The 22,946-nt window shown below is 47.3% G+C and overlaps 1 protein-coding gene across 4 annotated transcripts in view; it reads left to right on the forward strand.

The window, feature by feature from the left end:
- Positions 1 to 22,946, forward strand: part of TENM4 (teneurin transmembrane protein 4) — a gene marked incomplete at its 5' end in the record, with an annotated part of 390,801 nt that overhangs the window by 324,414 nt on the left and 43,441 nt on the right. For 3 of the 4 annotated variants that reach the window (XM_082628863.1, XM_082628861.1, XM_082628862.1), the window contains 6 exons: positions 381 to 648; positions 3,067 to 3,210; positions 5,872 to 6,121; positions 8,297 to 8,317; positions 16,274 to 16,506; positions 20,448 to 20,602. In XM_082628863.1, the coding sequence (XP_082484989.1) occupies positions 381 to 648; positions 3,067 to 3,210; positions 5,872 to 6,121; positions 8,297 to 8,317; positions 16,274 to 16,506; positions 20,448 to 20,602 (1,071 nt within the window). The remainder of the gene's footprint in view (positions 1 to 380; positions 649 to 3,066; positions 3,211 to 5,871; positions 6,122 to 8,296; positions 8,318 to 16,273; positions 16,507 to 20,447; positions 20,603 to 22,946) is intronic. The other variant, XM_082628860.1, reaches the window with a different exon arrangement.

A 22,946-nucleotide genomic window follows, 5' to 3' on the forward strand; every position in this document is an offset into this window, starting at 1 on the left:
TGGGATGACACAGCTAGTGAATGAAAGGTGACAGTATGATCAATACTTTACACGTGTTATCCTCTCATTAATGCAATGAGATGAGCATCGTCATCCCTGCTGAGAGGAGGGACCTGGGGCTTATGGAGGCAGGGATGTACCAAGTAAGAGCTGCCCCGGAAACCAGGCCTTCTGACTCTCCTTTTCCTCCCACACCCCCTCCTCCCTTCTCTTCCTTTCCTGCCCTCCCCTTCACACTCCGCTTCCTCCTCTCCCTTTCTCTCCTCCTCCTTATCTGCATCCTCCTCTGCCTCTTGAGCACCCAGAGTATGTGGGGCTGTGGCCACCTTCCCTCCGCCAGTGATTCTGTGACCGTCACCTGCTGTGATCTGTCTCTCTAGGCTTTGCAGGAGGAAATCGCCATCTCTGGCTGCAAGATGAGGCTGAGCTACCTGAGCAGCCGTACCCCCGGCTACAAATCTGTCCTCAGGATCAGCCTCACCCACAACACCATCCCCTTCAACCTCATGAAGGTCCACCTCATGGTGGCGGTTGAGGGCCGCCTCTTCAGGAAGTGGTTTGCTGCAGCCCCAGACTTGTCCTATTATTTCATCTGGGACAAGACAGACGTCTACAACCAGAAGGTGTTTGGGCTCTCGGAAGCCTTCGGTAAGCCTCCCAGCCGCAGGCCTCAGTGCCATCCTCAGAGAGACAGTAAGACTTGGGGGCACGGGGCTCTTTTTCCACCTCCCTTGTTTCTTCTGCCTCCCTTTCTCTTCTCAGAAATACCTAAGGTCTAGTTGGCCGTCAGGACCTTTCAGTGACCATCCATGACATAAAAGAAAGTACTCAAGGACCTGCATGTGGAAAACTTGACCATTAAAAAAGAGGGTTACAAAACCAAAAAAGCCCTTGAAGAGCACTGTGGTGTTATGTGATGGGCTGAAAGAGGCTGGTGCCACAGAGATAGAGCCATGTGGACATTGCCCCAGCCCTGCCCCACCCACCAGCCATTGGGCCTGAACTTACCCATTAAAAATATGGGAGTCTGGAGCTTCTGGGTTTCTTCAGTCTTATCGAGGTGCAGGAGCTAAGATTCTTCCTCATCAGAAAGGCTTTTTGGCCTCTTTACCTCCTTTCCAATCAGAGAGTCTCTTTGTTGATGTTATTGGTGTTTTTCTCTTAAGATGAAGCAGAAGGTGACTACAGCCTCACCTGGAGTCCCAGCCCCACTCGGACCTTGGGCTTCCAGGGCTGGCTGGGCTCATCTCAGCTTCCGGATGAGAGCAAGGCTCCACGAAGGGTTCAGAGCTGGATTGTTAGCAGTCCTAACCCCTGCAGGGCTAATCCTCCAAGCACTTAGAGTAACAGCCCAGGAAATCCCTCTCAACTTGAACCTCACTCCAGTTTCATTCCCTTTCTAGATTCAGCAAAGGCAGAGTGAGGAAGCAGATGAGAAGTAATGAAGAGAGAAAGAGAGAAAGAGGGAGGGAGGGAGGGAAGGCAGGCAATAAGAGAGTGTCTGTTGAGCATCTGCTCTGGGTGATGTGCTCCCTGTACATTGGTATCTCGGTTAATCTTTACAACCACCCTGTGAGTCAGAAATTGTCCTCATATTCTGCATGAGGAAGCTGAGGACCAGAGAGGTGAGGTGACTTCCCAAGGCCACACAAGGAAGGAACTGAGCTAGATTTACCCAAGATCTCCCCTGTAGTTTTGCATCCTGCCCCACCCCATAGGGCACACTGGGAGCAAAGATGCCACCCGTCACTGTTTACGATCCCTTCTGTAAAGCAAACTACTTCTATGGTCTCTTCAAAATCAGTGAAGTCTTACTACCTCTTTAGATGAAATGAGCACATTTAAGTGCCCACCAGCCAGTTAAGGTCTCTCTGCACAGAGACGTCAAGGGCTGAGGTTTGCTTTCCTGAGATGACAGGGGACCAGTAGGAGGCAGAGTGGCTGCTTAAGGGACTCAAGGTCATAGGGAAGAGGTCACAGGGACATCTTCCAATGCATTCGCTCCTGCCATAGCGGGCCAGCAATCTCTCAGGGCACCTAAAGGAAACTTTAAGGGGCTGCCCAATTGTTAATTCCTGTCTTGATCATGTGATAGAGCATTGCCCAGTGGAAAATAGCATCTACACAGAAAGATACTTGGAAGAAACGGCATTCTTGTCTCTGCCAGTTCCTTTCCATAGGGCAGTTACTGGGATTTTCACAAACCCAGCCTCAGGGAGCCTGCCGTGGTTAGCCTGCCTCCCAGTGACCCAGGAGGCCTGGATTTATGAAACAAAAGCAAAACCAGGGATTTTCAAGTTTTGAGACCTCAAAGCAACTTCTAGCTTTCAAAGTTCCCTAACTGAGCTCCTTTCCATGTATTCTTTATAAATGATTTTTAATTTTTTTCTTTATTAAAGTATTACCATGTTCATTAATAAAAATGTGGTAAGTGGACCAAAAAATAGAAATAAAGTCAAACATATTTCTATAAACAAATACAACTGCTTGTTAACATTAAACTTTATTTTCTTTTTTCATGTATAGTTTTTTTTAACAGAGATTTAATACCGCATATAACCAGTCCTTTCAACTCAGCATTACCCCGTAAGCACTTTTCCATGTCACCCTGTGATCTTCATAACCATAATTTCCAGTGGCTGCACAATATTCCTCAGGTGGATACACTTGGTTTGCTCAACCTCTCACCCCTCTTTGGACCTTTAGATTACTTCCAACTTTCCACTATTATAAATAATGCTGCAGTGAAGGCTTTAGTGCCTAAAGTATTTTCCATACTAAGGATTATTTCCCTGGAATCGATTCACCCGGGTCCTTCACCTGGGTCCTTCATAAAGTATTTAGGACATTTGTTTAATGTTTCCTGATGATGTACGATCGCTCTCCAAAAAAGGATGGTCAGGCTCAGCCGCCCAGTGTTAGTATTGCACATAGGTCTGGTGGCCACTTAGGAATTTGATGCTTCTTCCTTTCCTGCCAAAGACAAGCAGGGGCCTTGCATGCAGATCTAAAGCCAAAGAAGAGGCTTTGCTCACCTGTGCATTTTGTGCCTTTTGTTTTCTACAGTTTCTGTGGGTTATGAGTATGAATCCTGCCCAGATCTGATCCTGTGGGAAAAAAGAACAGCAGTACTACAGGGCTTTGAAATCGATGCTTCCAAGCTGGGAGGATGGAGCCTGGACAAACATCATGCCCTCAACATCCAAAGTGGTGAGTGAATTAGTACAATTTCAGGAACCAGGCCACGGTGTGACCCTTTTCTCATATGCTTTTTTCCCTGCGAGGCAAGAAACACACACTTCAAATTACATAGTCTTATATGTGATCAGTCGGTCAGAAGCGTTAATACAGGTATTCCTTGGCTACCTTGTCACTGCTAGGCAGCGGGGATGCAGAAGTGAAGGGCTTCAAGGGTTTACACTCTGGGTGAGACAGACACTTCCCAGGCAGTTTCCACGCTGTGCCAGGGACAGTGCCATCACAGAGGGGAGCCGGGGACACTCTGGGGGCTGTAGAAGAGGAACACCTGACTCAGCTTCTTGGTTCAGCAGGGTGTCTCTTGGGAGAGAACTTCTGAACTGAGTCTCAAAGGGTCTACAGGATTAGCCCTGTATGCCAAGGAGGGAGAACTTTCTAGGCAGAGAGCACAGCATGTGCCAAAGCACTGAAGCTTGAAAGAAGAGTAATTGGAGAGAAGGTTCATTGTGGTTTGAGCAAAGGGTGAAATGAAGGGAATAGCAAAAGCCAGAGCCGGGGTTGGCTTGAGCAGCTGGTGCCCCAGGTAAGAAGATTAGAACTTTCAACTCCGTCCAGAGGCAGATCTCAAGCCTCTGAAAGGTTTAAAGCATGCAAGTGACACAGTCGGATCTGTAGTTTAGATAGCCCTCTCTGACTGTGTCCCAGGATGGGACAGGTGAACGTGGTAATGATGTCAGATCTCTCCTGCCTAATCTGTAGATGCAAGAATGCTTATCAAAGCCACTGCTTTGATGTTTGGGGGGTGTGGGATTGAAAAACTGATTCTAAAGTTTATACTAAAATAAAGATTTGTAAATAGATAAGGCAGTCTTTAAAATAAGAACAAAAAAAAGAGGCACTTGCCAGATGTTAAGATATCTTAGGAAAACTGCAACACTTAAAACTGCGTGGTGCCGTCACAGGAACAGAGAAATAGATTCCATGGGATAGAACAAGGCATCCAGAAACTGACCTGTGAGTAGTAATTTGGCCATGAGTGTCAGAAAAGCCAAAATAACAGAATTGCAAACAAGGTAAAAGTTTGTTTCTCACTCACCTGAAAGTCTGGAGGTAGGTGACCCGAGGCTGGTTTAGACCTCTGCAGGGTTGTTCTACTCAGGCCTCCATCCCCAAGGTCATGGTCCAAGGTGACTGCTTCAGCTCCAGCCTTCACGTCTACTTTCCAGCCAGCAGGAGGGAGGAAAAAGACGGAGAGCAAGCCCCTGCCATTGTAGAGACACCTCCCAGCAGCTGCCCACACCACTTCCACACCTTTAACCAGTTACCTGCCAAGTGTAGCTGCAGAAGGAGCTGGGGATTGTAGTCAGGTCCAGACAGTCACATGTCCAGCTAAACAGCACAGTTCTATAACTACAGAAGAAGGACAGGGTGGATAGGGTACACGTTCCTGCCACGCACCACGTATACGTGATACATGGTAGAGGTAGTATCACATGTCAGCGGAGGAGGGATAGGTGTTTTAGAACTTGGTATTGGGGGAAATGGGCTCAGTGTGTGGAGGAAAAAATTAAGTTCACACTGTACACAAAATAAATTTAAAAGTTTGATTAAAGAGCTAAATTTGAAAGATCTTTAAAGTTAATAGAAGAAAATACAGGAGAATGTATGTATGATCTCAGAGAAGGATTCCCTAAAACCCTAAAAAAAGCACGAACATTAGAATTGAATAATGGTTGATTAGACTACGTAAAAATGAAAGACGTCTGTTCAATAAAGGGCAGAGCTAACAGATGACAGCCTGGGAGAAGATTCTTGCGACCATAAAAAGCAAAGCTCACTCAAAGCTTCAGTGTGGAAGGGGTGAGGCCAGAGGCAGAGAGTCCAATTAGGAGGCTGTAGCAACAGTACAGGAGTTAAAGGATGAGCTGGGCCTGAGAAGAGACAGTATAGATATGGGATGCAGCTCGCACGCCACTGAGGTCAATCCCTTCATTTTGCTGGTGGGGAGACGGAGGCCCAGGGGCAGTTAAAGCACTGAAGGGACCCATGCAAGATCTGGGATCAGCCCATTCGTATCAAAATCAGGTAAAAACCCCAGTCTCTTGACGCCACCTCAGTGAGAAGCGTCTGGAAGTTTCACTTGTGTATTTCTGTGAACATTTACTGGTATCTACTCTGTGTCAGGTCTGTGCTAGGCCATGGGAATACAGAAGGGAAAAGACATTGTCTCTGCACATGAAATGGTCTCACTCTAAAGAGAGAAAACAGATAAGTGCAAAAAAGAATTCTGTGCCGTGATGGAGACGTAGACTAGGCACGTGAGGTGTGTTCAGTCTATTTGGGCGGCAGCGGGGCTGAATGATTCAGAGCCTGGAAGCGCTCAGAAGCGCTTCTACTGTCATCTGTGTGATGTCAGGTCTCCCCCGTTAATACAGGGAGCGTAATGGCACCTGTCTTACACACTTGTCATGGGAATTCAATCAGCAAAGCAGTGTGGCCTGCCCAGGACGGCCTGGGTTTCGTTATAGGGTGAGGCAGCCTTGGGAGATGAGTCTGGAAATGGTAGGCAGGGATCTGGCATTCCTTGCAAAAGCAAGGCGACCCTGTGGCCGGCCACAGGGGAGAGCCATCTCCTGCTCCGTCGGTGATTCTGTTCTTCCGTCCTTGTCCCAGGCATCTTGCACAAAGGGAACGGGGAGAACCAGTTTGTGTCTCAGCAGCCTCCTGTCATCGGGAGCATCATGGGCAATGGGCGCCGGAGAAGCATCTCCTGCCCCAGCTGCAACGGCCTTGCCGACGGCAACAAGCTCCTGGCCCCCGTGGCCCTCACGTGCGGCTCTGACGGGAGCCTCTACGTGGGAGATTTCAACTACATCCGAAGGATCTTCCCCTCCGGGAATGTCACCAACATCCTGGAGTTGAGGTATGTAAGGTGAGGCCTCCCTCACAGCTCCTAATATGTCCCTTTGCAATCCTGTGGGTCCACGTGGTGTGACCCACCAGCCCGAGAAGGGGACAGGACAGAGCCTCACCTGTCACTCCCCAGAGGCCAAACTGTGAGCTGGGGGCTCTGGGGAAGCAGGCGCTGCTTTTCACGGGGCACTGCAATGAAGACAGACTGCCCTCGGGACAGGGAGATATCTTGGCATCCAGATGCTGTAGAAGGCTGCCAGCAACCGAGAAGCCCTTGGAAGCCCTTGAATCTTTTTTCTGTTTCCTGGCACCAAACCGATAGGAATTCGTCACATGAGTCTTTTTATAAGGACAAGGGATGGTGTCACGGACTAGGCCCTGGTACCAGTGTTACCAAGCCTGGCCCTGTTACTTAACATGCGTCGGAGTTAGAAGTTCCCTGCAGCTGCCCCACACTGAGATAAGGCCCATGGGCTGCTCCTAAGACGCAGAGGTGCAGCAGAGCCAGCTGTCAGCCTCTCCTTGTCCCCATTCTGACCATGAGGGATGGAGCACAGCCACACTCACAGCTCGGGGAAGGGCCTCATATGTTGGATGTCTCTGCGCCTCCTTAAACCAGATCTTTTCAGAACCAGACCAGTCACAGGGTGGCTTCCAGGGTTATAGAGAAGCTGTGGTTAGAGATGGGGGAGCCCGACTCTCCCTTTCAGGAGAAATTGTACTAGGTTCCTCACAACTGTTTTAGGGATTGGGATCTGCCCATTTCCTGGGCTGGGGTCCATGTGAGCAGGACGGGCCCTTGAGCTGGAAAGCAGCCAGGGGAAAAGGAAACTCTCTTTTTGCGAGGCCTCTTCTATTTGCCTAGTATAACAGTTCTGCAAGATATGTATTACTATTGCCCTGACAAATAAGATAAAGGAGACTCAGGGAATTTAAGGAATCTGCCCAAGGTCCGGCTTGGCAGGCCCAACCCAGAAGGCCATCACGCAGTCTGCCTCGCCCAGGAATTGTCACATGGCCCGGTGAGGATCACCGTGGCTGAATGCCATGCTTAGTTATTCCCGGGAGGTAAGTGCCCGCTGAGAGTCTCACTCTGCAGCACACGCGAGAGAGGAGGGGAAGGCTCACTGGCTGACCACAGCTGTCACGGCCCTCAAGATGAGGGTGCTGGTACTCACCGACCCACACAGGCACAAAGGAAGGAGAAGGTCTTTGGCCACGAGAAAATCAGAAGCTCACATTCTGTAGACTCATGGGAAATCAGGTATCAGGCTGAATGAGAAGCAGGCCGCTGGTGGGATATTATCTGCCTCTTTTTCTCTCTTTTGTGAGTTTGACCAGTGTAGACATCTGCCAGAGAAGAGGGAACTCTTAAGTGTATTTGCTTTAGTCAGCTGCTCATATCATCTCTCTCTTTCCCGTGCCATGATGGAAAGAGCCGTGGGCTACGGGGTCAGCCCACCTTGGCAGAGAAACTAGAACTGGACCACTTACCCTCTCTGGGCCTCCATTTTCACATCTTTTAAATAAGCGACCCCCATTTTCCCTGTCTCCCTGCCACAGCTGTGGGGAGATCATGAAAGACGGTAAGTGGGTAAGGAAGGGAGGAGTAAATTAAATTTGTAAAGAAAAACAAATTTGTCAACATACTATCATCTTGGTGTATTTCCTTCCAGTCTTTTTTCCCAGGCCTGTTTCTCTGTGTCACCCTCTCCCTTCTAATTAGAATGTATCTCCAATTCTGTATTCTATTCCGAGGAGGATTGTGGTGGGCTACGCAGGTTTGGGTAGCTCTCCATCGGGCAGTGTGCACACAGAGATGCAGCTTTGAGTGTGTGTATCTCTGGGAGTGCTTCTCTGTACAGGGGAGGGGATCGACTATTCCAGCCTCTGTCTTACCCTGGTGAAAGCAGCCTGGGTCAACCTCATCCTCTTCCCGTAAGTCAGCAGTGTTGACGCAGGTGAAACCATGCCTCTTCTGTGATACGTAGCTGCTTATGAGTGAGCTCACTGACAAGTAATAGCCAATATGAAATATATCAGTGTCAGAGCTGCTGAGTCTTTATTTATTATAGTATTGTACAGGACCATTGCTGTCAAGTTTTCAGGCTGCTAATAATGCTTCTAACCCTGCTGCTAACACTTCATTCTTTCTTCTATTCCCTGCTCTCCTGTCTTCTGTCAGAAATAAAGATTTCAGACATAGGTAAGCCAACCGGTGGAGAATTTCCTGTCTCTCCCCTGCCTTGTTGCATGCTGTATGGTAAGCTGCACCTATCAATTTCAGATCGCTCAATGGCAAACGAATCCTGTGTGATTGGATTGGATTGGGGTAAATCAGCTACAATGAGAGAAAGTCATTAATAATGGTGGGGGTGGGTTGGGAGAGCCTGAACTCCTTTCATCTCTACCAAAGTGCAGCACTTACTCTGGTCGTTTGTGGACATGACAGACTGAGTAATAGGGGGAAATTTTAACCTTGGCCTAGTAATTTGAACACCCCAGTCCGCTTATACTCTGAATGAATGATGACATTATCCTAACTGTGTTGAGTGACTTGGAGGGTCACAGTGGGAAGTCCTGAGAATGTCTCATTCAGGCAAAGATCCTGGAAGAAGACAGGCTTCAGATTTGTATTTCTTTCTTTTTTTTTTTTTTTTGTGCGGTATGCGGGCCTCTCACTGTTGTGGCCTCTCCCGTTGCGGAGCACAGGCTCCGGATGCGCAGGCTCAGCGGCCATGGCTCACGGGCCCAGCCGCTCCGCGGCATGTGGGATCTTCCCGGACTGGGGCACGAACCCGTGTCCCCTGCATCGGCAGGCAGACTCTCAACCACTGTGCCACCAGGGAAGCCCCACATTTGTATTTCTGTGGGCATTCCAGGTGCCTTGGCTTTGGAGGCTGGGTTGCTAGGGGACCTCTCCAGAAGGTCTGCCAGCAAGGAGAGAATGGGGGAATTTCCAGACCATACAGAGCACCCAAAGGGAGCAGCCCCCAAACAGGAACTTTGTCACAGAGTACATTTGTCGTGTAGGCTCACAGTGACCCTGCGACAAGCAGAAGTGGTCAGACACACCGAGACGAATGTCTGCCTGTCAGCATCCCCTGTCATTGTGGCACTTGTGTGACTCCTGGGTAATGGTCACCTCAGAGTCCCCAAGCCTCACACACATCTGGGTGACTTGAAAGTAGCCATGGCAGATGGGGATGTGGCTCGCACTGCTACCTGGGTGACTCTCAGTTATCCATGTGTGGCTCAGATCAAAGTGGCACATGGGGTGGTGCTTACTTGGGATAAGGATGGTAGAAAGAGTCAGACAGACCCAGAAATCCAATAATGTTTATGTCCATGTCTATATAGTTAATAATGTAATTAATAACTATATAGATATAATTAGATACAGTATTAATGTAGCAATCATACATAGTCTTTTAAGATAATAATAATAATATGTAGAGAGCATTTAATGTGTAGCCGAGAGGGGGTTAAGTGTTTTACATGGATTATAGCAGTTCACCCCCAGACCACCCTGTGAAGTAGGTATTCATGATACACCCAATTTACAGATGAGGAAACTGAAGCTCCCCAACTGTGTGGCCTTGAAAAACTTATTTCATCTGTCTGATCATTAGTTTCTAACTTGAGGATAATAAAATATCCCTTGGAGAGAGGAGCACTGATGAGTTATTATTATTATTACTATTATTACTGTTATTATCATCATCATAACAATTATATGATGATGATCATGTCTCCATTTTTCCTCAAAAAGGAATTCAGTCCTCTTACAACCAAAGACACATGTATTAAAGTAAATTAAGTAGAGTTTGGAAATAAGAGAAAAAAGGAGGAAACACATATATGTGATTACACATCAAATAAGACTCTGAGCTTCCTGGAAGCCAGATTAAACAGGGAAACATAATTGTTTTCATGGTTTACATCATCAGAAATGGGAAAATATGCCCACTTCTAAGCAGAGGAATATTTTTTCCTGACACTGAAATAGAAAAGAGATTTCCAAAGACCTTTGTATGAATGATACTGAACTATGAAGTGATATGTGCCCTCAAGTTCAGTTTTATAGAAAACACAGTACACTTCATATGAAAATCTTGGATGAAAACCTAGCATTTATCATTAAAACCTCCAATCAGTGGTGGTAACTGCCTGGGACACAGCCGGGATACAGGGGGACCTAGCCGGGAAGAGTTAGGAGCCAGGGCACTTGTCCAGCTTTGCTGTGTATTCATGCGGCCTCGGGCTGGTCCCTTAGCTTTTCTGGTTTCCAATTGCATCATCTATAAATTGAGAGAGTTGTGGTTTTGGTACCTTTTTGTTTCTGACTTTTAGCAATCTTTTGATGTATCCATGGTATGATTTCAGGGCTGGATTCCTGCCCTCTCTCAATTCATTGTTTTCTCACGTGCTAAAACCTTTTTAGAAAGTGAACCAAAGCGGAAGGGAAAAACAATTTTTTTCTGCCTTCCAGTTTTCTAAAGACAATCAGGAGGGAAAAGACCAGGGCTCCGGCTCTGATTTTAACTGGTACCTGGATACTGGTAAATCCCTTCCTCTCTCAGAGCCTTAGCGTTCCCGTCAGTAAATGCCAGAAGTAGATTAAAGAAATTCTAAAATTTTGTCCTCTTCGTCCATTAGCATTTACTGTTCCAGCTGCTCCCAGGGATAGCATTTGGCTCCAGGCTGGTGCCCTTAGCCTGTGGGTGTGTGTCTCTTCCTTTGACCTTTACAGCCTCAATTCAGCCTACCATACTGGACATGCTCAGCACAGAGACCCCCACCCTGGTCCTTTGGGCATCTTCCTCCCTGCGTCCCTTCAGGGAGCGAGGATCCTCACTTTTTCCCATATCTCTCCCCTAGCGTCACAGAGGAATGTCTGAAGCCTGTTGTTCAGAAGTACATCTGGACTCAGTTCTCCATCAAACCCAGCTACACAGATTATGTTAACTCTGAGAGAGACCTTAATTGCCTCGGAAAATAGGTTAGACAGACAGTATTAAGTATGACATACTTGTCTTTTCCATTGTGCAGTAACATAAATGTTCTGGAGGTTTCGTAAGGTGACCAGTTGCCATTAATGGGACATTTTTATTTTTTTAATAGAACAGGCACTATGCTCAAAGCTTTGCCTTCTTTATAGAATTTTGTCCTCAAGTAGCCCTTTGAAATAGATGTGATTATCCCCATTTCTGAGATGAAAAAACTGAGGCTCAGAGTAATGAAGTAATTTGCCCAAGGTCACCTACCAAGTGAGTTGTGGAGCTGGTATTTGAAAGCCATGTCTGTGTGGTTCCAATGCTCAAGCTCTTCCCACTTGTTCTGAGAACCAGCGAATCAAGTTCTGCCAGGGCTGCTACATGATGTGGGCAAAGGACGCTCCTTTGCACAAGCGATCTTATCCTGAGACAGAGGGAGAATGCTCGCTCACAAGCAGGGAATAGATTGCCTTTCGTCCCAAGAGACTTCTGGGCTCACAGCTCCTACTAGGAAATTCCCTACATTGTCCAGAAAGAGGGCACAGTGAGGCTTCACTGCAGCTCATTAACTTCAGGATTGCTACCTTATAGCCTCGAAGATTTTACAGAGCTTCCAGAGATACCAGGCTTATGTTTAAGGAAGTAGAAAAGAATGACCGTACTCTGTGCCCAGCCCTCCTCAGGATTCTGGGGATCAGAATCGGATCAGACGCGGTCCCTGTCCACAGAACCAGGCGTGGGTTCTCAGGGGTAGGCCGTCTCCCGTCTCTTGCATTTATGGCTTGCAGAGTATTCTAAGTAATGCCCTGCTCCTCCAAGTACAGATAGGCAGCATCGGCCTCCTCTGAGAACTTGCTAGAAATGCAGGCTCTCAGGCCACAGCCAGAACTGCTGAACTGAAATCTTCATTTTAGCATGATTCGTGGGTACATTAAAGTTTGAAAAGCACTGCTCCTAAAGCCATGGTTTCCAAATCTAGCTGTGCCTCAGAATCACTGGAGTGATGTTAAAGGGACAGAGGCCCAGGCCCTTCAGATGTGATGGGTGAAGCTTTTTTAAAAAAGCTTTCCAGGTGAACCTGATGTGTAGCCATACTGAGAACCATCACCCTAAGACCCTTAGCGATGGGTGTTTCCTGTCTATAATCCCAGACAGGTGGATCATCATTCACCCACTGATTCATAAATTCAGCAGGCCTTTCTGGAACACTAACTCTGCACCAGCCCAGGGCTGAGCACCAGGGACTTGAAGCCAGGCCCTGCCCTTGAGGAGTCCAAGATGTCCTTGAGGAGGCAGACAACTAAGCAGAAAAGGGTCTTAAGGTGCTAGAAGTACTAAAAATACACTCTGCTGAGGGTCTCGTGGGACCACAGCAAAAGAAAGAGGGAAAAGCAGGGTCCCAGGAATCCAGGAATGGTAGGTATTCCAGCTGAGGTGATGCTGGAGCTAAATCCCAAGAGATGAGCAGGTGCTCTGGAGAGAAAGGCAGTGGAGCTTTCTAGGCCCTGAGAAGCAGTGTGGGGAAGTAGAAAGAACAGAGACTTCAATGTCCAGCAGATCAGAGATGGAAATCCATCATGCCACTTAGCAGTTCCTGGCCCTGCTCAAGTCACTTCACCTCTCTCATCTCATTTCTAAAAGTTTTTTTAAAATAAATAAATAAAAAGCACCTGCCTTCTATGGTAGTTGTGACGAAAATGAGGTTGTGCATATAAAATGCTAGCACAGTGTCTGGGACAAATTGGCACCTGGAGGTAGTAGCAGATGCTTCCGTACCAGCAGCGGGCAGCTCTGGTCGCGCTGCTCCTGGGAGGGGTCCAGGCGCTACTCCCGGTGCAGGTGGCCTGAGGAAGAAGTGAGCTGAAGATTATCCAAGAGCTCTCTGCCAACTGGAAAGGGCTGTTGAGCTGGATAATTTCATTTGATCCTAATGACAATCCTGTGAGCAAAGCAGAGCAGAGATGCCGTCATTCGACCCTGAGGGAGCTACCGCTTGGACGATTTAGGTGACTTGCCCAAGGGAGAACCCACATCCTCTCAGTTCAAAGCTAATGCCTTCTCCCCTGCACTTAACTGACCCCCCAACCGCAAATTTGTCCTTGAGCACAAAAGAGGGGGCCACAGGACAATCCTGACGATGCCACCCTCTTCTGGAATTCACGGACCTGAGAAACGTCACCTAAGTGGCACTTCTCCAGGGCAGTGCAGAAAGACATGAGCTGAAACCTCGGGGGGGGGGCTAATCTAAGTGGACAGGGCCCCCCACCAGACTCCCTCAAGGACCTATTTTCTGCCAAGGTGGATAGCAACCATTTATCATGAGTGATACGCGAAGAAATGAAGTAATCCCCCCCTCCTCCAGCTGCCATCAGGAAGCAGAAATATCAAGGCTGCCCCAGCATTGCAGAGTAGGATCTAAGGTCACTGCATCTTATTTAGCCAGAATCAGTGTCATCTGAGAAGATTAAATCTGTGTTGCATTATAGGGCTAGTCACAGGGGACATTTCAAAATAAACAGGACCTCTCTCCTGTTACCACCACCCCCAAAGGAGAAGTAAAAAAAAAAAGGTAAGTAATTTGATTGAAAATACTGTTTAAATAAACTAAGAATGGAGAGTCCGTCCACTTAATGGCTGCTGTGGGCTAGAAGGCACCAAGCTAAACATTGGAAATACAGAAAAGAATAAAACCCCGTCCCTTCCCACCAAGTATTGACAGGATTTGGGAGACAGACACATAAATAAATAGCCACAGCATTATGTTAAGTGTCCTGTAACCCAGATGTAAACAGTTATGAATCTCAGGGAAGAAAAGTCAGGGAAGGTTTCCCAGCAGAGGTACCATTTGAGCTGACACCTGAAGAATGAGTAGCAGTTCAGCAGGCTAAGAAAGGGGGGGCACGGAATATTCCCCAGAACAGGCAGAGCAGGGGCAAAGGGGCGCAATGGCGCATTTGAGGGATGAGTTGTCAGAATGTCTGAGGACAGGGTGTCTGTGAGGAAATGGCAGGAAAGAGGCTGGGAGGACAGAGCAGCCGCCGAGCATGAGGGGCCTTGTGTGCTGCCAGGCTGAGGAGTCTGAATGAGCCTGTAAGACATGGAGGGTCCTGGAAGGTCCTGGAAGGGAAAGCATTGAGGTGACGTGTTGGGTTTGGGGTTAGATCAGGGAGGCATGGCTAGGGGAGGACCCGGGCTGCAGGCAGAGCCCTGCCCTTTGTTGAGGAGGTCCTGAGACAGTAAGGTCAGGACTAGAGAGGCAGGACAGCTGGAGAAGATCGTGTCGTCTTCGTTGTGTTCAGGGAGAGGAAACAGGAAGGAGAGCCTTGAGTCTGGAGGCCTGGCCAGTCCCCAAGACACCACCCAAAGCAAGGGATGGGTGTGATGAGGAGCAATCAGACTAAGACCTTCCGAGGACCTGACACTGAAGATTACAGTGCCTCAGTCTCCATATGTAATTCAAAACCCACTAATCTGTAAAACAAAATTTTGTTTTTCAAAAGGACCCAAAACTTGCATGCCTGATGAGATGCAAAATAGCTTCTTTCTAGTCTCTTCTGATCCTCTTACCTGTACCTTGCAGGGGTATAGAGTGCCCCTACTTTACTGGTGCTCTAGACACTGCTCAGGCTGTGCCCTGAATCCCCTAGCATGGGGTGTGTCCCACTGTCTGGTGAAAATGGCCAGTGCCAGGCCATCCAGGCTGAACAGAAGGAGATTCCTTATTCCTTTGAATCAGAAGATTTTCCAGAGACTTGGAATCCCAGAGACTACCAATATTTAGATGCAGTCCGAAGCCCTGGGAGTGATCAGGCCACGTGCAGGAACCGATCGTTAGCTTCCCAGGAGTTATGAGTCTGACTCCAGTACAGCCTAGACTTGGAAGAAATTGTAAATCATACTTTGTGATAGGAAAATTCAGCCTTAATAAGAGATACCTACTCTGAAGTCCTCTCCAAATGCAAAAACAGACAAAATGACTAATAATTAATGTAACAATTATGATTATTAAGTAGTATGTGCCATGCACTCTGCCGAGTATTTTTCATATATGGTTTTATGTAATGTTCCCAATACACCAGTAGGGAAGCTGTTCACATCCCCATTTTGCAGATGAAGAAAACTTGAGGCTCAGGAGGCCAGGTAACTTGCCCAGGTTTCAGAACCAGGAAATAACAAAGCTAGACGTGGAACCCAGACTGAGCTGACCCCAAAGCCCACACAGGTTTCCTGCCCAGTGCCTAGAGGTGGTGCCTTGTTTCCATAAGCCCTCTGTACAGTCGTGGTCTAGCTTCGCTTTCTTCTATTAGCACAGCCTTGTCTTTGTGGCTGTTTTCCAGAAACAGAGCTATCCCCAGCACTGCTCCTCTCTTCTGTTTGTTCTTCCTTGGCTATTGCTGCAAAGTACAAACTAATCCTGCAATTCATTTATGTCTGTCTGCACTAGGGAGACTGCCGGGCTCCTGATAAGTATAACATGAGCGTCAACAGAAGATGGTATTGACACTGGTTGGTGTCCAGTCTGGCCGAGGCCTTAGCCATCAGTCCCAAGATGGGGGTGGGGCTGCTGTGGGGGAAGTGTTTGTGTATCATTTTGTTTTGAAGTGTTGTTTTTTTTTGTGTGTGTGTGCGGTACGCGGGCCTCTCACTGTTGTGGCCTCTCCCTTTGCGGAGCACAGGCTCCGGACGCTCAGGCTCAGCGGCCATGGCTCATGGGCCCAGCCGCTCCGCAGCATATGGGAGCTTCCCGGACCGGGGCACGAACCCATGTCCCCTGCATCGGCAGGCGGACTCTCAACCACTGCGCCACCAGGGAAGCCCCTTGAAGTGTTTTTTAAAGTCAGAGTCTTTCGTGTTTCTGGTCTGGACTTACAGGCCACCTCTGGTAAGCCTCACGGATAGTCTTCTTAAGAAAACACTTATTGAGCACCTGATATGGGCATGGCACTGGGCATCATGGTCTTTGGCAAGAGGAATTTACATTCATAGTTGGGTGGGAGGGATAGTTAGGCCAACCAGAGAGGTCAGAAAAATTGGGCAACCATCACCCCAAATAGGGACATTGTCCCCATAAGACTTTTTTTTTACTTGGACTCAAGTTGTGTGTCTCCGGCTGCCTGTTAGGAAAGAAGAAAGTGCTCACCAACTGCCGTGTCCTTGTTTTCCAGTCACAGTCCAGCGCACAAGTACTACCTGACCACAGACCCCACGAGCGGGGCTGTCTTCCTTTCGGACACCAACAGCCGGCGGGTCTTCAAGATCAAGTCCACCGTGGTGGTGAAGGACCTCGCCAAGAACTCCGAGGTGGTGGCAGGAACAGGTGACCAGTGCCTCCCCTTTGATGACACTCGCTGCGGGGATGGTGGAAAAGCCACGGAAGCCACACTGACCAACCCCAGGGGTAAGGCCTTGCTTTTAAACACTCTCAGTAACATTTATTGGGGTATTTTCCATTTCCAAAAGACATATCTGTTTATCATTACAAAAAATGTTGGAAAACGCTAAGAACTCTATGGAGGAAAGTTTAAATTGTCGTAATTCCACCTGCCAGAAATATTCCCAGTTAACATTTCCTATCTTTCCCCCTAGTCTTTTTTCTAAGTGTTCTTGTGCATGTAATGCTCACCAGAAACAAACAAAATGAAATCACGTTAAACAACCTGTTTTAGCAACCTACTTTTTTTCCCAAGTGATATACTGCAAATGTTTCCCCATGTCATTAAAGAGTCTTCGGTGTACTTGCTTTTAATAGCTATATATTATCCCAGCAAATGGATGTCCCATTATTTATTTATCAATACCTTCCTGCTGGGTATTTATGCCACCTTTCATGTTACTGTTTGATAAAAAACATGGCAGTGTATCATCTTTGCACATGTTCGTGTGCTATAGGATGGGTTAACTCTAAGCTTCAATTCTGAGTGCTTCAAAAAGCTGGACCTCTTCATACCCACAACCACTTTCCATTCACTCATTCAACAAGTATTTACTGAGCATGCAGTGCAATGTACTTGCATAAATAAGTTCATTGTAGCAGAAAAATAAGACTTGAATGTGAATCTCTCAGATGGGAGAGGGGGAGAAGTGCTCCCTGAGATGCAGGGAAAAAGAACTGTGCATGGGAGTCCAGAGCCAAGGGAGGTCCCTGTGTCCAAGAGACTGGGAAAGCTTTTTGGAGGAGATGCCATCATTGTCAACAGACACCCGTCAGTGTATGTTAACCATGTTGCAGGCCCTAAAGCCAATGGCCTATAGTGTCTGAGCCACGTGGCCCTTAACAATAAAATAAGAGTAATAGTATCTTCTGTGTCCACCTCCTAGGATTGTTCTGAGAGTCAAAATTATTATATTTCGTATGACGTCCTACAAAAATGTCATGAGTGATAGTTTTTTTTAAATAGTGCCAGATTTCAGGGCGTGGTTTTGAATGAAAGCTGTAGGTTTTCAAATGAAAGCTGACTTACTCCTCCAAAAAGCCACAGTACACTTCATACTCAGGAGTTCTATATTTAAATTCAGACATTGCCACCTAATAGCTGTGTGACTTTGGGTGAGTTGCTTAACCTCTCTGAGCCCCATTTACCTCCTCTATGAGATAGAAATATACTGTACAGTTGTTGTACAGATTAACTATTACTAGGAATGTAAATACTTGCTTAGGACAGTAGTGCCAGGCACGTGATAAACATCCCATAAATGGTAGTTCGTATGATAATTGTTATATTGTATGCACAGCATACCATGCATCATATTATTTAATAGCATGTGTCTCTACCACATACGGGAAGTGGTCAGCTGGTAACTCCATAGGGTAAATATTGTGACATCTGTGGTTAATCTCCTTCCTAATCGTGATTTCCTAATACTGGAAGAGTAGCCTGGAGTAGAAAGAACACTGGGCTTGTGCTTAGGGACCCTGCATTACAGTTTTGCTCTGCCACTCCCAGCTCTTGTGCCCTCCTTCTCTGGGCCTCAGGTTTCCCGTTAGTAAATGTGAGGATTGGGCAAATGGTCCCCGAGAGCCCTTTTGGCCGCAACCTTCTGTTCTCTTAGAATTAAAAGTCTTTTCTGAGAATTTTTATTTTCTCAAAATCTTTTCTCAGTTGCTCTACACATGTGTGTTCTCCACCCCCCCCTCACCAACACATACACACGCACACACGCACAGATGCAGTGACAATGCAGTCTCCCCAAAGCCTGTAATTAACCCAGATAGAAATGACAAGGGTGCCACAATGTGCAGACACTGTGCAGCAGGGAGGAGAAAAGATGTCCATCTATATAGCACAACAAAAGGAGAAAAAATGAAGTAATTAATCAGGGGACAGATTGCTTCTGTTAGCCTGTGCAGCCAACTTTGTAAACAAGAAACCCAATTGTTCCTGGAGCACTCATCAGTCCTAGCAGATGGAAGAGAAAGACTGAGCATAGCCAGGCAGACAAGAAAGCTCCTGTCTCGGTGCTGAAAGAATATAATTAATTGACATTCTAGGCAGGGACAGAATAAAGGCTTCCCCTGCTTTGAGGCCGCCGGGTCCTCCGTGTGAAATCACTCTCCAGCCCTGAACAGCCTGAGGAGAGGGCGGGAAGAACCACAGCTCCCGTGGGTGTTCACACTCAGAGGCCCTTGGGTGTCTTAGCTCCACCCTCCTGACCGGTCATAGACATGTGGGCCCTGAGAGCAAGCACAAAGTGGGTTTCATGTCCTCATAATTATAAGTCCTTAATAATTATGGAGTGTTAACTATTACAGGTCAGACATGATTGTCCACATTTTATCCATGAAGAAAATGAGGCTTGGAAGTAAAGTGATTCCCCTGAGGTTATACAACTGGAAAGCTTTATACTGCAAGTGTCTCCACCTCTGTGAAGCTTTTTCTGATCCTTCTTTCAGTTCCTGCCCCAGAGAAAACTGAACAGAATGAAACTGACCAGAATCTCCTTTATTTTCCCGTGAACCTTCCCGGCTTCTGTCGCTCCCTGGGTCCATTCTCATTCTCAGGCCTCCCCCTCTAGAACGTGTGCTCCTCAGGGGCACATCCTGTCTGCCTCTCAGCCCCAGGACCCCTGAGCAGTTCACATTTTGAGGAGGCATGTCTACCTGTCGTGATTCTCAACTTAGGGTATCAATATCACCCATGAGTGTTTTTAAAACACGACTTGGTCCCAGTCCCAGCCACCCTATGAACTAATATTTCCAGGAGTGAGACCAAGCAGGTATATATCAAAAAAAAAAAAAAAAATCTTCAGGTGATTCTGATACATATCACCGGTTAAGAAGTACTGATTTACTAGAGTGGTTCTCAAACTTTGATTTGTATCTTCATTACCCACGGTGCTTGTCAAAAATACAGATAGATGCTCAGGCTCCACTTGAGATTCTCTGAACCAGGTACCTAGGGGGTGCATTTTAGCAAGCTCCCAGGTGATTGTCACACACATCCAAAAGTGAGAAATAACAGATCTAGAACAATCCCTTCATTTCACAGCTGAGAAAACAAATGCAGGGACATCCAGTGACTTGCCTGAGGTCACACAGCTGGCCAGGGAGAGTCAACAGGTGGGATGGTCTAGCAAATGGAGGAAGTGATGTTGAATAATAATTGACTTCTCCTTTCAGTGTGCCTTTTTTTAGAAATTAAATTCACCAATTTTCCCTACACAAATCCAAAGGATTCTTTTTTTAGGCTCTATAATTCTGAAATAACCAATGAAACTAAAATAGTAATAGCAAACTCCCTGGAGGTCCAGTGGAAAGGACTCCACACTTCCACTGCAGTGGGCCCCGGTTCCATCCCTGGTCAGGCAACTGAGATCCTGCAAGCCGCGTGGCACAGCCAAAGAATAAAAAATAAATAAAAATAAAATAGTAATAGGCTAGAAAAATGTGAAGGATGATTATCTTGGAAGAAAAGAAAAATTGTTGCCAAACAGGGATTTGATTATTATAATTACAGGTCTTCAGAAGTAGGTTAATTTAAATAATCCACAGTTTTGACATTGAAAAAGTTCCTCCTTGCCACTACCTCTAGGGCTTAACAAACTCCCAGCAGTTATGAGTCCAGGTTGTAGTGCATGGCTAAGATGATAGGTAAAAATCTCCAGAGGCAGCAAGGTGGAAGGACCAGAGGGCTGGAGAATCTGAACACCTGGGTGCTAATCTCTGCTTTGTACAAGCCTCTGGGCAGCTGTCTTCTCGTCTTTAGAAAGGGCATGAATGTGTGGGAAGAAGCTAATCAAATCATAAAGGGGAGGTGCCCTGTCCACCCGCAAGTTTCCACGAGTATGTGGGTTGTTACCACCTCGAAGGCTGAATTCCCTGTTTTGGCTTCTCTACCCCAGGCATCACGGTGGACAAGTCCGGGCTGATCTACTTCGTGGACGGCACCATGATCAGACGCATTGATCAGAATGGGGTCATCTCCACTCTGCTGGGCTCCAACGATCTTACCTCAGCCCGGCCCCTGAGCTGTGATTCTGTCATGGATATTTCTCAGGTAAAAGGAGAAAGCTTCGCCTGCTAGAGCCCTGGGTCTGCACACTCCTCCTCTCGCCGGCTCCCACCTGCTGGCCGTTCATCTTTCTATTGCACAAGGCTGTAAGCACACTCTTGGTGAAGAGCACTATGGTGAAGAGCACTAAGGACACACAGATGGTTAGGGCACGGCACGGTGCTCTGGAAGTTCACCATCAGAGGTGACAAGTGGGTGACAGAAGGAGGCTCGGGGGACAGTGAAGAAATTTGCCTCAGGAAGCCTCGAAGGCAGCAGAGCCTCACACAGTGTGAATTTAAATCCATAACCTTCTGAGTTCCCACTTTGGAAGCACTTACAGATACTTGAACATTGTCTGTTCTCTTTCTAGACTGTAAGCTACATGAGGACAGGAATTCTGTCCATCTTTTCCTCTACTGTAACCAGGGTACCTGGTATGCACAGGAGCACAGCCAGTATTTGTTGGTTGATTAGTTGGTTGATTGACTGATTGAATCCCAGCTTTGCCATTCACTAGCTGTGTAACTTCAGACACGTTGCTGAGGTCCTTTGAGCCTCACTTTTCACATCTGTAAAATGGAAGTAATTGGCATTGGCCTGGTAGGATTGCCTTAAGAATATGTGAAGCGGTGTACGCAGGGCTCCTAGCACTGCTTGGCACTCTGGAGGTGACCGATAAACAGAAATTCTAGTCCTGCTTTCACAAAGGAGGTGACATTTGTGCCAGGTTTTGAAGGTTGAATAGGAGTTTGTTGGAAGAAAGGAGACATTTCACACAAGGAAACAGCATGTGCAAAGGTACAAAGATGTTAATGGGCCTGGAACGTTCAAGGAACATTGGAAAATTGGACACTGAGCATAGGGCTCTTGGAAGGAAGTACCAGGAGTTGCAACTGGAGGCATGCTTTGGGGCCAGTTAGGGAAGGACTTACCTTACCATACCAGAGTTTGGACCGTAGCAGGTGGGTGCTAGGATCCCGGTGTAGACCCAAGAAAGACACAAGGTTCTGGCTGTTCAGCATGTCCCTGGTTTGTCCTGCAGTGACTTGACAAGGGATGTGTCCCTTATTGCTGGATCCTTTAGCAGGACCTGGCTGGTGCCGAATCAGTGAACATCCATCTTGCCAACATTAGCAAAACCAAGGAAATAAGGAGGCTCGAATCACATTAGATTCTGAGTTGGTATCAGCAGTGGACACACTTAGCTTTTTAAACCCCCTCGCTTCTAGGGGAGCCTGCACACGGGCCCTTTGCCGCTGACCACAGACCTGCTCCCTCTACTCAGCGGGCAGTGGCTGGGAGGCCTCTCTGGTCATGCCTGTCCCCACTACTGATGTGTGTCGCAGAGCCCCTTCCCCAGAACTCAGGGCTGCTGCCCGCGGCCCAGCAGCCGTGTCCCTTCCCTGTCAGATGCTGGTGTGCACCAGCTAATATAATCGTTTTGCTCCAGTGTGGAATCTGTTCTCTGCCACCTGTCTTTCCAGTATGGCAGGCTTCCCCTTGCTGGCTTGAGAGTTTCCCTCTCCAGTCTGTAAGCAAGCATGATTTACCCATCAGGAAGCTGCCACGGCCTGAAGATGTGCATCCAAGTATTTTCAGTTCTCAAAATGGGCCCTCCACCAGCCAGCAGAGGGTGCTGAAAATTTTCAATCTACACATTGGAAAGTTGTTTAACTTTAGCTAGAGGTACTGCCAAGCAGCCCAATCAAAGGCTTGCAAGACAACGGGCATAGAGTGGAGGGGGGAAAAACCCACACTTAAATTCAGAAATCCTGGACTGAAATCTCTATGGCCCTGGTCCTCAACACCCTCCTCTGAATCTAAGCATGGGATTCTTTTTACCAAACTCTCCCACACAGGCATAAACTCTTATACACATGTACGGGAAGGGGGCCTGGCTTTCATTCTCAGAGCTTCCTCTGTCACAAACACGCAGCTGCTTTACTGTGCCCTGTGGAGCAGGGAGGTAAGGCAGAGAGATAAGAGCACAGCTCACGCAAGAGTGCAAAGGGGGAAACCAAGGAACTCTCTGGGAGAAGACAAAGACCAGGCCGGAGGAGAAACTAGAGGGAGGCAGAGAGTAGAGAAGGAACAGAAGATGCTGCAACCTGTTCAAAACAGGGGATTAGTGCTCAACTCTGCAGCCTGTGGCCACCACAGACACAGAGTATAACTCTGTCCTTAGAGTCCAAAATGACTTCCTGAGAAGTTAGTATGTGCCAGGCACTGTTAGAAATGGGGATACAGAAAGGTTACGACTTCACTTTTCTTGTTTAGCTGTCACCATAATCTGTCAAGGTAGGTATTACATACCCCATTTTATAGATGAGGAAACTGAAGCTTGGTG

This window comes from Mesoplodon mirus, assembly GCF_964341445.2.
Source record: "Mesoplodon mirus genome assembly, chromosome: 7".
Taxonomy (NCBI): domain Eukaryota; kingdom Metazoa; phylum Chordata; class Mammalia; order Artiodactyla; family Ziphiidae; genus Mesoplodon; species Mesoplodon mirus.